At 46.3% G+C, this 11,428-nt stretch overlaps 1 protein-coding gene across 1 annotated transcript; it reads right to left on the reverse strand.

Annotated features, from left to right (window-relative positions):
• Window positions 1-2,400: 2,400 nt before the first annotated feature.
• Window positions 2,401-3,439, reverse strand: LOC121757677. Its single transcript, XM_042153185.1, has 3 exons — window positions 3,246-3,439; window positions 2,892-3,188; window positions 2,401-2,617 (listed from the first exon to the last, which is right to left on the reverse strand). The coding sequence occupies exons 1-3, from the start codon at window positions 3,437-3,439 to the stop codon at window positions 2,401-2,403; spliced, it is 708 nt and encodes a 235-aa protein (XP_042009119.1).
• Between the last annotated feature and the right edge of the window lie 7,989 nt (window positions 3,440-11,428).

Here is an 11,428-nt window from a genome sequence, read left to right on the forward strand (position 1 = left end):
CGATGTGCTCCCATTTCCACTCGGGAATTTCTAGTGGTTGCAACTTTCCGTAAGGTCGTTGATGTAGAGCCTTCACCTGTTGGCAGGCTAAGCAGCGCTCCACAAATGCCGCTATGTCCCTCTTCATACCATTCCACCAAAAGGACTTCTTCAAGTCTTGATACATCTTCGTACTTCCCGGGTGGGCGGTGTAAGGAGTCTCATGTGCTTCACTCATGATTTCGTTTTTGAGTCCTTCGTCACTCGGTATGCAGAGTCTCCCTTCGAAGGTGAGAGCGTTGTCACCTTCTTCACTAAAGTTTCCAGATTCACCGGTTCGCACTTCTACACGAATTTCCTCTAGTTTCGCATCCATCCGTTGTGCTTTGATAATTCTCGTCCTTAGATCAGGTTCAACAACTAAAGTGGCGATCCGTGCTTCCACGGTTTCAGGTGCTCTCACCACATCCAAGCGCATCTTACTAAACTCGCGTATCAAGCTTTCTTCTTTGGTGAGGAAAGTGGCCAGTTGGGAATGGTCCTTCCGGCTCAATGCATCTGCCACTACATTTGCCTTGCCGGGGTGGTAATTGATGCCACAATCGTAGTCTTTCACCAACTCGAGCCATCTTCGTTGTCGCATGTTTAAATCCTTTTGCTCGAAAAAGTATTTCAGGCTTTTGTGGTCCGTGAAGATTTCACATCGTACCCCGTAGAGGTGATGCCTCCAAATCTTTAGGGCGTGTACAACCGCTGCTAGCTCCAAGTCATGGGTTGGATAGTTCAACTCATGTGGCCTCAATTGTCGTGATGCGTAGGCAATCACTTTGTTGTTTTGCATCAAAACACATCCAAGTCCCACTTTCGAAGCGTCAGTGTAGACCACGTAGCTCATTCCAGGCTCTGGCACAGCTAAGATTGGTGCAGTGGTCAGTTTCTCCTTCAAAAGTTGAAAACTTGCCTCACACTCCGGGGTCCAATTGACTTTTACCCCCTTCTTGAGTTGTTGGGTCATTGGTCTCGCTATCTTGGAGAATCCCTCTATGAACCTTCGGTAATATCCTGCCAAACCCAGGAAACTTCGAATCTCGTTTGGTGTCGAAGGTGCCTTCCATTGTTGTACCGCCTCAACCTTGGCGGGATCCACTCGGATTCCTTCTGCCAACACGATGTGACCAAGAAAGTTGACTTCTTTCAGCCAAAACTCACACTTGCTGAATTTGGCGTATAGCTTCTCGGTTCTCAACGTCTCCAAGGTGATTCGCAGATGCTCCTCGTGCTCTTTCTCATTCTTCGAGTAGACAAGTACGTCATCTATGAAGACCAAGACGAATTTATCCAAGTATGGGTGGAATACTCGGTTCATCAAATCCATGAATACTGCAGGTGCATTTGTCAATCCGAACGGCATTACGACGAACTCATAGTGACCATATCTTGTGCGAAAAGCAGTCTTGGGTATATCTTCCCTTCGAACTCTCAACTGATGGTATCCGGACCTTAAGTCCATTTTTGAGAACACACCGGCTCCTCGGAGTTGATCGAATAGGTCATCTATTCTCGGCAGTGGGTACTTGTTTTTGAGGGTCATTTTGTTCAACTCTCTATAGTCGATACACATCCTCATCGACCCATCCTTCTTCTTGACAAAAAGCACCGGAGCGCCCCACGGTGAGACACTGGGTCTAATGAAACCCAGGTCCATAAGCTCTTGAAGTTGTATCTTGAGTTCCTCTAACTCTTTAGGCGCCATTCGGTATGGTGCCTTGGACACGGGCGCCGACCCTGGCTCTAGGTCGATTGTGAACTCCAATTGTCGATCTGGCGGTGGTCCAGGCAAAGCTTCGGGGAAGACGTCTGGAAATTCTCGTACAACGGCAACATCTTCCACTTTCCTTTCTCCTTTCTCCTCTCCTTGTAGATAGACAAGATAAGCAGGACGCCCTTTTCTCACCATCGTACTAGCTTGAAGAGCGGAGATGATAGACGTTCGCCGGTTCATCGAGATTCCATAGTATATGGTGGGTTCCTTCCCCGGGGCTTGCAGAGATATTTGTCTCTCCTTGCAACGAATAGTAGCAAAATTCGTAGCTAACCAATCCATTCCCAAAATTATGTCAATATCCCCCATTGCCATGACTTGTAGGTTGTGAGCGATTAACTTAAGTTCTCCCATAAAAATTTCTACGTTCGAGCATGTTCGAGAAACCTCTATTACCCCACCTACTGGTGAAGACACTACCATCTTATGTTCAGATTTGTTAACAGGCAAGCTCAAAGTATCCACACACAAGTCAGATATGAATGAATGCGATGCGCCCGTATCAAACAACACAACGATAGGAGTGCCAAGGATTTTGCCCATACCTGCCAGGTTTCCCTTCTCGTGACTCCCATGTTCAGTCTTGGGTTGTTTCTGACTCAAGGCATATGCTCTAGCCTGGGAAGGGAGTCTTGGGCGGTAAGGTTGCTGTTGTCGCGGAGGTTGATCGCGATTTCCCCTTGATTCAATTTGCAGTGCCCTTGGCTGCTGGCGGGATCCTTGAGTGTTCTGTCTCGACCCCATTCCCACATTCTTGCTCGGACACTCTCTAGAGAAGTGGCCGTTTCCCCCACAATTAAAGCACTTGGTGGTGTTCTGAATTCTACACTCTCCAAAATGGTACTTGGAGCACACATTGCATTGGGGTGGCTTGGGTCGGAAGTCCCCTCTCTGGTTGGATAAGTTTTGCCCTCCACTATACTGTGGTCGGTTCTGGGTGGGCTGGTACCTCTTGTTGTCATACGGGGTCCCATTCCCCTCCCACTTCCTCTTCTCTCGAGAGTGGTGTGGTGGAAGTAGTGCCAAAGTAGTGTTTTCCTTCATCCTCTCCTTAGGCATAGCTGCCTCAATATCTAGCGCAATGGCTAACGCTTCCGCGTAGGGGAGTCTTCCACGACTAGCCAACGACATCCTTATCTCATGCCTTAGTCCCTCACGGAACTTTTCAGCCAGCTTCTCGTCAGTATCGACTTGGTCAGGTGCGTACCGGGTCATGTTGTTGAGCGCACGGTCATATTCGGTCACAGTCATGCGCCCTTGGGTCAAATTGTAGAATTCAGATGCCTTTGCCTTCCGGTAGCTCTTGGGCACGTACTTATTATATATTTCTGTCTTGAAGCCTTCCCAAGTCATCCCCGCTGCTTGATCTCGGGGCATTGTCTTCATCCTGGTATCCCACCAGAAGTCAGCAGACTCGGTTAGTTGGTAGGTCACACAACTCAACCGTTCCCTATCATTGCACCCTAGGATTGCGAAAATGCGCTCCAATGCGCGTATCCATGATTCAGCCTGGGCCGGTTCTCCCATTCCATCAAAGACGGGAGGTTTTTGCTCTAGAAAAAGCTTCACAGTTTCACGGTCAACCGGAGGTGGAGGAGGTGGTGGCGGAGGGATGGGTTGAGTCACACTCTCTTCCATCGTCTGAGGGGAAGGTTCACGGTTGTTACGTCTTATGTTGCGTCTTGGCGGCATTCTGATTCATTATCACACGAGTTATTATCGCATTTATTCAAAATCCAAGAATAGTCATGTGGCATAGTTGAAAAGTGGGGATCAAGGGACAATTGCATCATAAAGAGCTTTTGCAAACGTATCAAATACAATTGCACAGAATGATAACAAGAGAGCAATTGCAAAATAGCATAGCAGAAGGTGATTGTAGCAAAAGGCGATTGCTCAACAGGGTATTAAAAGGTAATTGTTTAATAGTGTAACAAAAGACAATTGTACAATGGAATAGAAAAAGATAATTGCACGATAAGGTAGTAAAGGATATTTGCACAATAGTATAACAAAATACAATTGCATAATGGAATAGCAAGGATAATTTCAAATTATGGCAAAAAGCAATTGTACAATCGAGTAGCAAAAGATAGTTGCGCAATAGTACATCAAAGGTAATTGTGTAATATGATAGAAAATGACAATTATAATATAGTATAGCAAGAGGTCATTGGGTCATAGGCTAGCAAAAGATAATCGCACAAAAGATAATAAAGGATGGTACCAAATATTTACACAATAGGATAGCAAAAGACAAGAATTTCCCATAGAAATATCAAAATGTTGCCTCGAAGAGGTCTTAGTTCCATCATAACGAAAACAGAAGGTAAAACAACGGGAAAGAGAAATGTCAAGGCCAAGCAAAACAATAGAGTATCAAAACATGGGAAAATCGTAATAAAATATTCTAGAATTATTATGTTTAATCATTTCCATCCTCATCCTCCTTCTCCTCGGTCTCTCCAACGCTCTCTCTAATTGGGTCCTCCTCCTCTTCGGGGTCCTCTTCCTCGGGATCCTCTTCCTCACTTTCCTCCTCGACACCCGCGGGTGGAGGGGTCATCCCAAACCTCCCATTGACCTCTCTGTCGATTCTTAGAGGGGCTGCGACACGCATCCCGAGCCTCCTTCTCTTAGGAACACGGGAGACGTGTGGCTCTGTCACGACCACAACTTCCTAGTCAAAGAAAGCGCAGCTATTTCGCGACTAAAAATTCTAAACTGTCTCAACACATCATCATAATTACTGAAATTAAGGAAATACTGTCTAAAAGTCATCAAAATAGCAAATTATTACATCAGAGTGAAAAGGGGGACATTGTCTTTACTGAGACAAAGCTAGGTCTATGCAGCGGAAGAGTTCCAAGACAAGTATAACATGTATGGAGACATACTACACTAGCTACCCTTCTTTTATTTCATCTTCAGTCCCAACACCTCCTCTGCCTCGATCGATCAACCTGCACATTTAGGAAAACAATATGCAGGGCTGAGTACTTGATATACTCAGTGGCTTATGCCGAAAACTGTTTTTCTTTTAATTGTCTGCCAAGCTGAGTGAACGCGGGGTTTTTCTGAAAACAAGTCCCGGTCACTAAAATCTGTTATTTCTTTCTGGAATAGACTGCAGTCTTTTAACTTTCTGATGATATACCATGTCAAGCTGTGTGAATCGGGAATGTGGCCACATTCCACGATCACTGGGTCGGCCAACCTGGCGCTAGCTCACGACCCACGAACCGGCCAACCTTGCGCTAGCTCACGGTCCCTATGTGTACACTAGTCCGAGTAGGATTTACTGACCTACTGGGACCCGAATTCGTTTTAACCATGAATGGCAATCACAAAATAAAACATGGCATGACAATTCATTCAAAAGTTCACACTTATTCTCATAGAGTTCTGTAAATAAAAAGGAAAGAAGCCCACACCTCAATTGCTTAACTCTTGCAAAATAGGTGCTTTCCCCTGTTCTGAGATTATGCGTCGAACGACGACGTTCCTTTACAAAATTAATATATTTAAATTAGACCTCAAAAATCTTGCATGAATGCATGCCTAAGCGTGTGCTTATTATTTTAATTTCTGCCTTCTAAAATTAGAAGTCTTAAATCTTTAAATCGGTGATTTAATTTGTTCTGTAACCGGCTGACCCGTTCGGTATTAGAATTCTCGGATTATCTTAAGTATTTAAGAAATACTTTCCGTGACTATTATAGTCCGCCTTAATTATTCACTGGCCTTTATTTCACTCACGGCTTATAAGTTCTTTTCTTCCGTGGCTTAGGAAATAATTTCCATTATACTTGAAAAGAGGCTCTTCACTAAAAGTATTAAACCAAGAACTAATTTCTTAAGTCCAGCAAGGAGTTTACTTAATCTGGGCCAAGGTATTATTTCATTAAGCATTTTCGGTCCAGCTTAACTAATTGGCCCAATTCTTTTCTTCTTCTCATTTAATCTGGCCCAGCTTAATTAATTCCAGGCCCAAGTGATGAATAGTGGAAAAGGCCCAAATACCCCCTTCACCAACCATCGTCACTATCTCTCTCTCATATCTCAAAAATCCCCAAATTGATAATGAGGAACCCTAGCCCCCTTTCTCTCCTTCCTCTCGGCGATTTCGCACCCCGCCACCTTCAGCGCTCCTCGCCGGCGTGTGAGGAACCGGAGTCAGCCCATTTCCATTCCGTTCCTCTCCGCATCGCACGACCGCTCCCACCCTCTGTCTCCTACTCGGCAAGAAGGGGTCTAAAATTCGGAAACCTGGGGAGGTGGAGGACTCGTCGCTGTCTAACCGGCGACCCACTACCCACCATCTCTTCCCCCTTTGAGGCATAACCTTGTACGGGCAATCTTGACGACGTTTTGTTCGCGGAGGGGTCACCCGTGGAGGGAAGACGTCGTATTCTCCGTCCTTCAGCGGCATCCCTCGGTCCACGCTGTCGTCGCCTCCATCTTCCTCCCTTCGGCGACGCTGGACCCCTCGGCTTAGGGGTGACACGCAGACGGCGGTTCTGCCGCTGCGGAGACCCTCGTAGCAGTGCGCCGTTTAATCAGGCAGTCGCCTCGCCGAAGCTAAGTTCCTACTAGTTATCTTCTTTCTCTTGTCATAGTCTAGTCCTAGTTCGCGTTTGAAAAGCAATGTGGTTGTGCTTCTATGTGACTGATTCTGTGTGGAAGACACCATTCCATGGTTCCTTTCCTCCAGTCTCAAAAGTGCTACACTACCCTAGACATGCATCCTAATGAGGCTGGGGTATGTGCAAGGGAGGTTTACTGATTTCTCAGATTCTCATGTTATCATAAATCGTTTCCATGTTTTGTTTCTATCATGCTCGAATGATGCCATTAAACTTGAGATTTAAGCTGATGGGTGTTACCTTTCCCTTGTAACTCCGCTGAACTTGCTTAGCTACTCCCTTCCTTGGTCTTGACCTCTCTTGCTCCTCCGCTTGCTGCTCCGTTTAGTAACTAGTTTGTTGTGTGGTGGGGGATGGAACTGAGGAGGAGATTGGCATATTTATGCACAGCTTGTAACTGAAAGCTGCACAATGACTGAGGTACTTGGCTGACCTTGCAGCATTCTTTAACTGATTTTGGTGTTTTGTGCTGCCTTGTACTCTGATTCATTCATGAATTTTGTCTTCTTTTGCAGGTGCACACTAGAGGTGGCACTGTGGGGGCTGATTTCCGGACTATAACCGGTTTGGGTAGGGAAAAGCAAGGGCTGTTATCTGCAGCTTTGCAGAGTATTAGCTGGAGGGGAGCCTGCTGGCTGGAGTTTGCTTCTTTCGGTCCAACACTCACTCACATTTCTGCAAGGTATTGTTTCCCCTTCCCTTTCTTAATACACTTCTCTTGTTGTCTCTGTAAACGATTGAGGAGATCTAACGGCTGTTGAAACGAGTTGTCATAACAGCCGAGCTCTTCTTCATGTTTTGATCTTTCTCTCCAGATCACGGAGTTGCCGAGCTTGGTGCCGAACTGCCGAGCTCGGTGCCGAACTGCCGTGCTTGGTGGCGAACTGCCGTGCTTGGTGGCGAACTGCCGAACTCGGTGCCGAAACCATGCTAGAAGAAGGGCCCGAAGCTAGTAGTTTCATTTGTAAAGAGATAGGGTTTCTATTTGAAATTCTCTCTTTTTCTTAACATGTAAAAGTTTATTGGTGTGTATTTAATTCCAAACACTTGAAATTTGGTGGCTTTGAAATTTCTGAAGTTGTACTTGTACCCTTATTCAAGAAATAAAAATACTCTTTCATTCGTCAATAAAAGTTCTAGTATTTTATTTCATAATTCCCGAGAAATCTAAGTCTCGGTTATTACATTCTACCCCCCTTAACAAAAATTTCGTCCCGAAATTTTGTCTCAGTTAGGTAAAAAGCTGTGGGTACTTCTCTTTCATCTGGTCCTCGAGCTCCCACGTCGCCTCCTCGCGGCCGTGATGCTTCCATAGGACTTTCACTGTTACAATATTCTTATTTCTCAACTCTTTAACTTTTCTGTCCAGAATTGCTTCTGGCTTTTCTTCATAGCTCAAATCTGGTTCTAACACCATTTCTTCTTGGTGCACTATGTGTTTGGGGTCAAACACGTACTTTCTCAACTGTGATACATGAAACACATTGTGAACATTCCCGAAACTTGGCGGGAGCGCTAATCTGTACGCCACAGGGCCGACTGTTTCTAGGATCTCATAAGGTCCGATAAAACGCGGTTTCAGCTTGCCCTTGACGCCAAATCTGGTTATCCCTTTCGATGGGGATATTTTCAGAAAGACCTTGTCTCCTGTCTTGAACTGTAAATCCGTTCTGCGAGCATCTGCATAGGATTTCTGTCTATCTTGAGCTTCCTTGATTCTCCCTCGGATTTGTCGGACAATTTCTATCATTTCCTCTACCGAGTCCGGTCCGAGAATCCTTCTCTCACCAACTTCATCCCAGTAAAGTGGTGATCTGCACTTTTTCCCATATAATGCCTCGTATGGAGCCATGTCAATAGTTGCCTGGTAACTGTTATTGTAGGCGAACTCTACAAGTGGAAGTACTGACTCCCAGCTCACTCCACGGTCGAGCACTACAGCTCTTAACATATCTTACAATGTCTGGATCGTCCTTTCGGACTGTCCGTCCGTCTGTGGATGGAACGCTGTGCTGAAATTCAGCTGAGTGCCTAACTCTCGCTGTAGGCTTATCCAAAATCTAGAAGTAAATTTTGAATCTCGATCTGAGGTGATCGTTACTGGGACACCATGTAAACGTACGATCTCTCGCACGTAAATCTGTGCCAACTTGTCTGAACCGTATGTGATACGAATTGGTATGAAATGAGCACTTTTGGTGAGGCGATCGATTACAACCCAGATGGCCGTGTTTCCCCGTTGTGATTTTGGCAATCCTGTCACAAAATCCATTGCTATATGCTCCCATTTCCATTCTGGAATCTCGAGAGGCTGCAACTTTCCATAGGGTCGTTGATGCAAAGCTTTCACTTGCTGACAAGACAGGCATTTTTCCACAAATGACGCTATGCTTCTCTTCATGCCATCCCACCAAAATTGCTTCTTCAAGTCCTGATACATCTTCGTACTTCCAGGATGGGCAGTATAGGGTGTCTCATGAGCTTCACTCATGATCTCATTTCTGAGTGTCTCCTTATTGGGTACGCATAATCTCCCTTTGAAAGTGAGAGCATTATCCGCCTCTTCGTGGTAGTATTCCCCTTTTCCCGTCCTTACTCTGAGACGGATCTTTTCTAGAGCGTCATCGTCTCTCTGGGCTTCCACAATTCTGGCTCTTAAATCTGGTTCTATGACCAAGGTGGATATTCTGCTGTCCACTGTCTCCGGGGCTCTTACTATTTCCAGCCGCATCTTGGCGAATTCCCGGACAAGCTCTTCCTCTTGTGTGAGGAAAACAGCTGCTTGAGGCGCTGTCTTTCTGCTCAAAGCATCTGCTACTACATTGGCTTTGCCTGGGTGGTAGTTTATACCACAGTCGTAGTCCTTGACTAGTTCCAGCCATCTGCGCTGTCTCATATTCAGATCTTTCTGTTCGAAAAAGTATTTGAGACTCTTATGATCTGTGAAGATCTCACACCGAACTCCGTAGAGGTGATGTCTCCAAATCTTCAGCGCATAGACCACTGCTGCTAATTCCAGATCGTGCGTCGGATAGTTCAACTCGTGCGGCCTCAATTGGCGTGACGCATATGCTATCACCTTACCCCTCTACATCAGCACGCACCCGAGTCCGACCTTCGATGCATCTGTATACACCACATAGTCGACTCCCGCCTCTGGTACGGCTAGCACCGGCGCTGTGGTCAACTTTTCCTTAAGCAATTGGAAACTTGCTTCACATTCTGGGGTCCAGTTGACTTTAACTCCTTTCTTGAGTTGTTGAGTCATCGGCCTTGCTATTTTAGAAAACCCCTCAATGAATCTTCGGTAGTATCCTGCCAGTCCTAGGAAACTTCGAATTTCATTGGGCGTTGCTGGTGACTGCCAACGTTGCACGGCTTCAACTTTAGCGGGGTCTACTCGGATCCCTTCTGCTGTCACTATGTGTCCAAGGAAATTCACTTCATTGAGCCAGAACTCACACTTGCTGAACTTAGCATAGAGTTTCTCGGCTCTTAACGTTTCCAAGGTGGCTCTCAAATGTTCCTCGTGTTCCTTTTCGTTCTTCGAATAGATGAGCACATCATCTATGAAGACCAGAACGAACTTGTCCAGGTACGGGTGGAACACGCGGTTCATTAGGTCCATGAACACAGCTGGAGCATTGGTAAGCCCAAAAGGCATTACCGTAAATTCATAATGGCCATATCTGGTGCGGAACGCAGTCTTTGGTATATCGTCTTGTCGAACTCTCAACTGGTGATAACCCGATCTCAAATCCATCTTCGAGAACACTCCAGCTCCTTGCAGCTGATCGAAGAGGTCGTCAATTCTCGGTAAAGGATACTTGTTCTTGAGGGTTATTTTGTTCAGCTCTCGATAGTCGATACACATCCTTAAGGTGCCATCTTTCTTCTTTACAAAAAGTACTGGTGCGCCCCACGGCGACACACTGGGTCGAATGAAGCCCAGGTCTAGTAGTTCCTGTAATTGCATTTTGAGTTCCTCTAACTCCCTTGGTGCCATTCTGTAAGGCGCCTTTGATATTGGAGCTGATCCTGGTTCCAGATCGATGCTGAACTCCAATTGCCTGTTTGGTGGCAAGCCTGGTAGCTTTTCTGGGAATACATCAGGATATTCTCGTACTATTGCCACGTCCTCAATTTTCTTGTCCTTTTTCTCTTCTTCGTTCAAAAAGACGAGGTATGCAGGGCATCCTTTCCTCATCATGGTTGTTGCTTGCAGGGCAGAAATAATCGATTTTCGTTTCCTCATGGAGATCCCATGAAACATTACGGGTTCTGTCCCAGGGTATTGTAGCGCTATTTGTCTCTCCTTACAACGGATTGTGGCGTAGTTCTCGGCTAACCAATCCATTCCTAGTATAATGTCGACGCTCCACATCAACATCACATGTAAGTTATGAGCTACTAGGTTCAGGTTTCCCATGGAAAATTTTATGTTTGAGCACGTTCGTGTGATATCTATCAGGCCTCCTACGGGTGAGGACACCCTCATACTATGTTCCATCACGTCCGTAGGCAAGTTCAAAGTATCCACACAAGATGTTGATATAAAGGAGTGTGATGCACCGGTATCAAACAAAAGGGCGATTGGTACGTTGAGGAGAGTTCCCATACCTGCCAAATTGCCTTGCTCCCGTTTCCCTTCCTCGGCCCTGGCCTGCTTCTGCTGCAGTGCGAAGGCTCTTGCCTGTGGGGGAAGTCTCGGGCGTAGCTGTCGCTGAGGACGTGGTGCAGGGAGCATCGCCTTCTCTCTCCTTGGTTCAACCTGGAGTGCCCGCAGTTGCGGACGCTGTCCTCCCATTCCAGTCGCCTTGCTCGGGCAGTTTCTGGCAAAATGTCCCTTCTGCCCGCAGTGGAAACATCCACCAATCCCGGCCTTACACTCGCCGTCATGTCTCTTCGAGCATCTCGCACATAGAGGTGCCTGGGCTCCGCGCTCCGCAGCTGGAGTCGGGGCAGTTTGGTACCAACGGTT

The sequence above is a fragment of the Salvia splendens genome, chromosome 12 (genome assembly GCF_004379255.2).
Source record: "Salvia splendens isolate huo1 chromosome 12, SspV2, whole genome shotgun sequence".
In the NCBI taxonomy this organism is placed as follows: domain Eukaryota; kingdom Viridiplantae; phylum Streptophyta; class Magnoliopsida; order Lamiales; family Lamiaceae; genus Salvia; species Salvia splendens.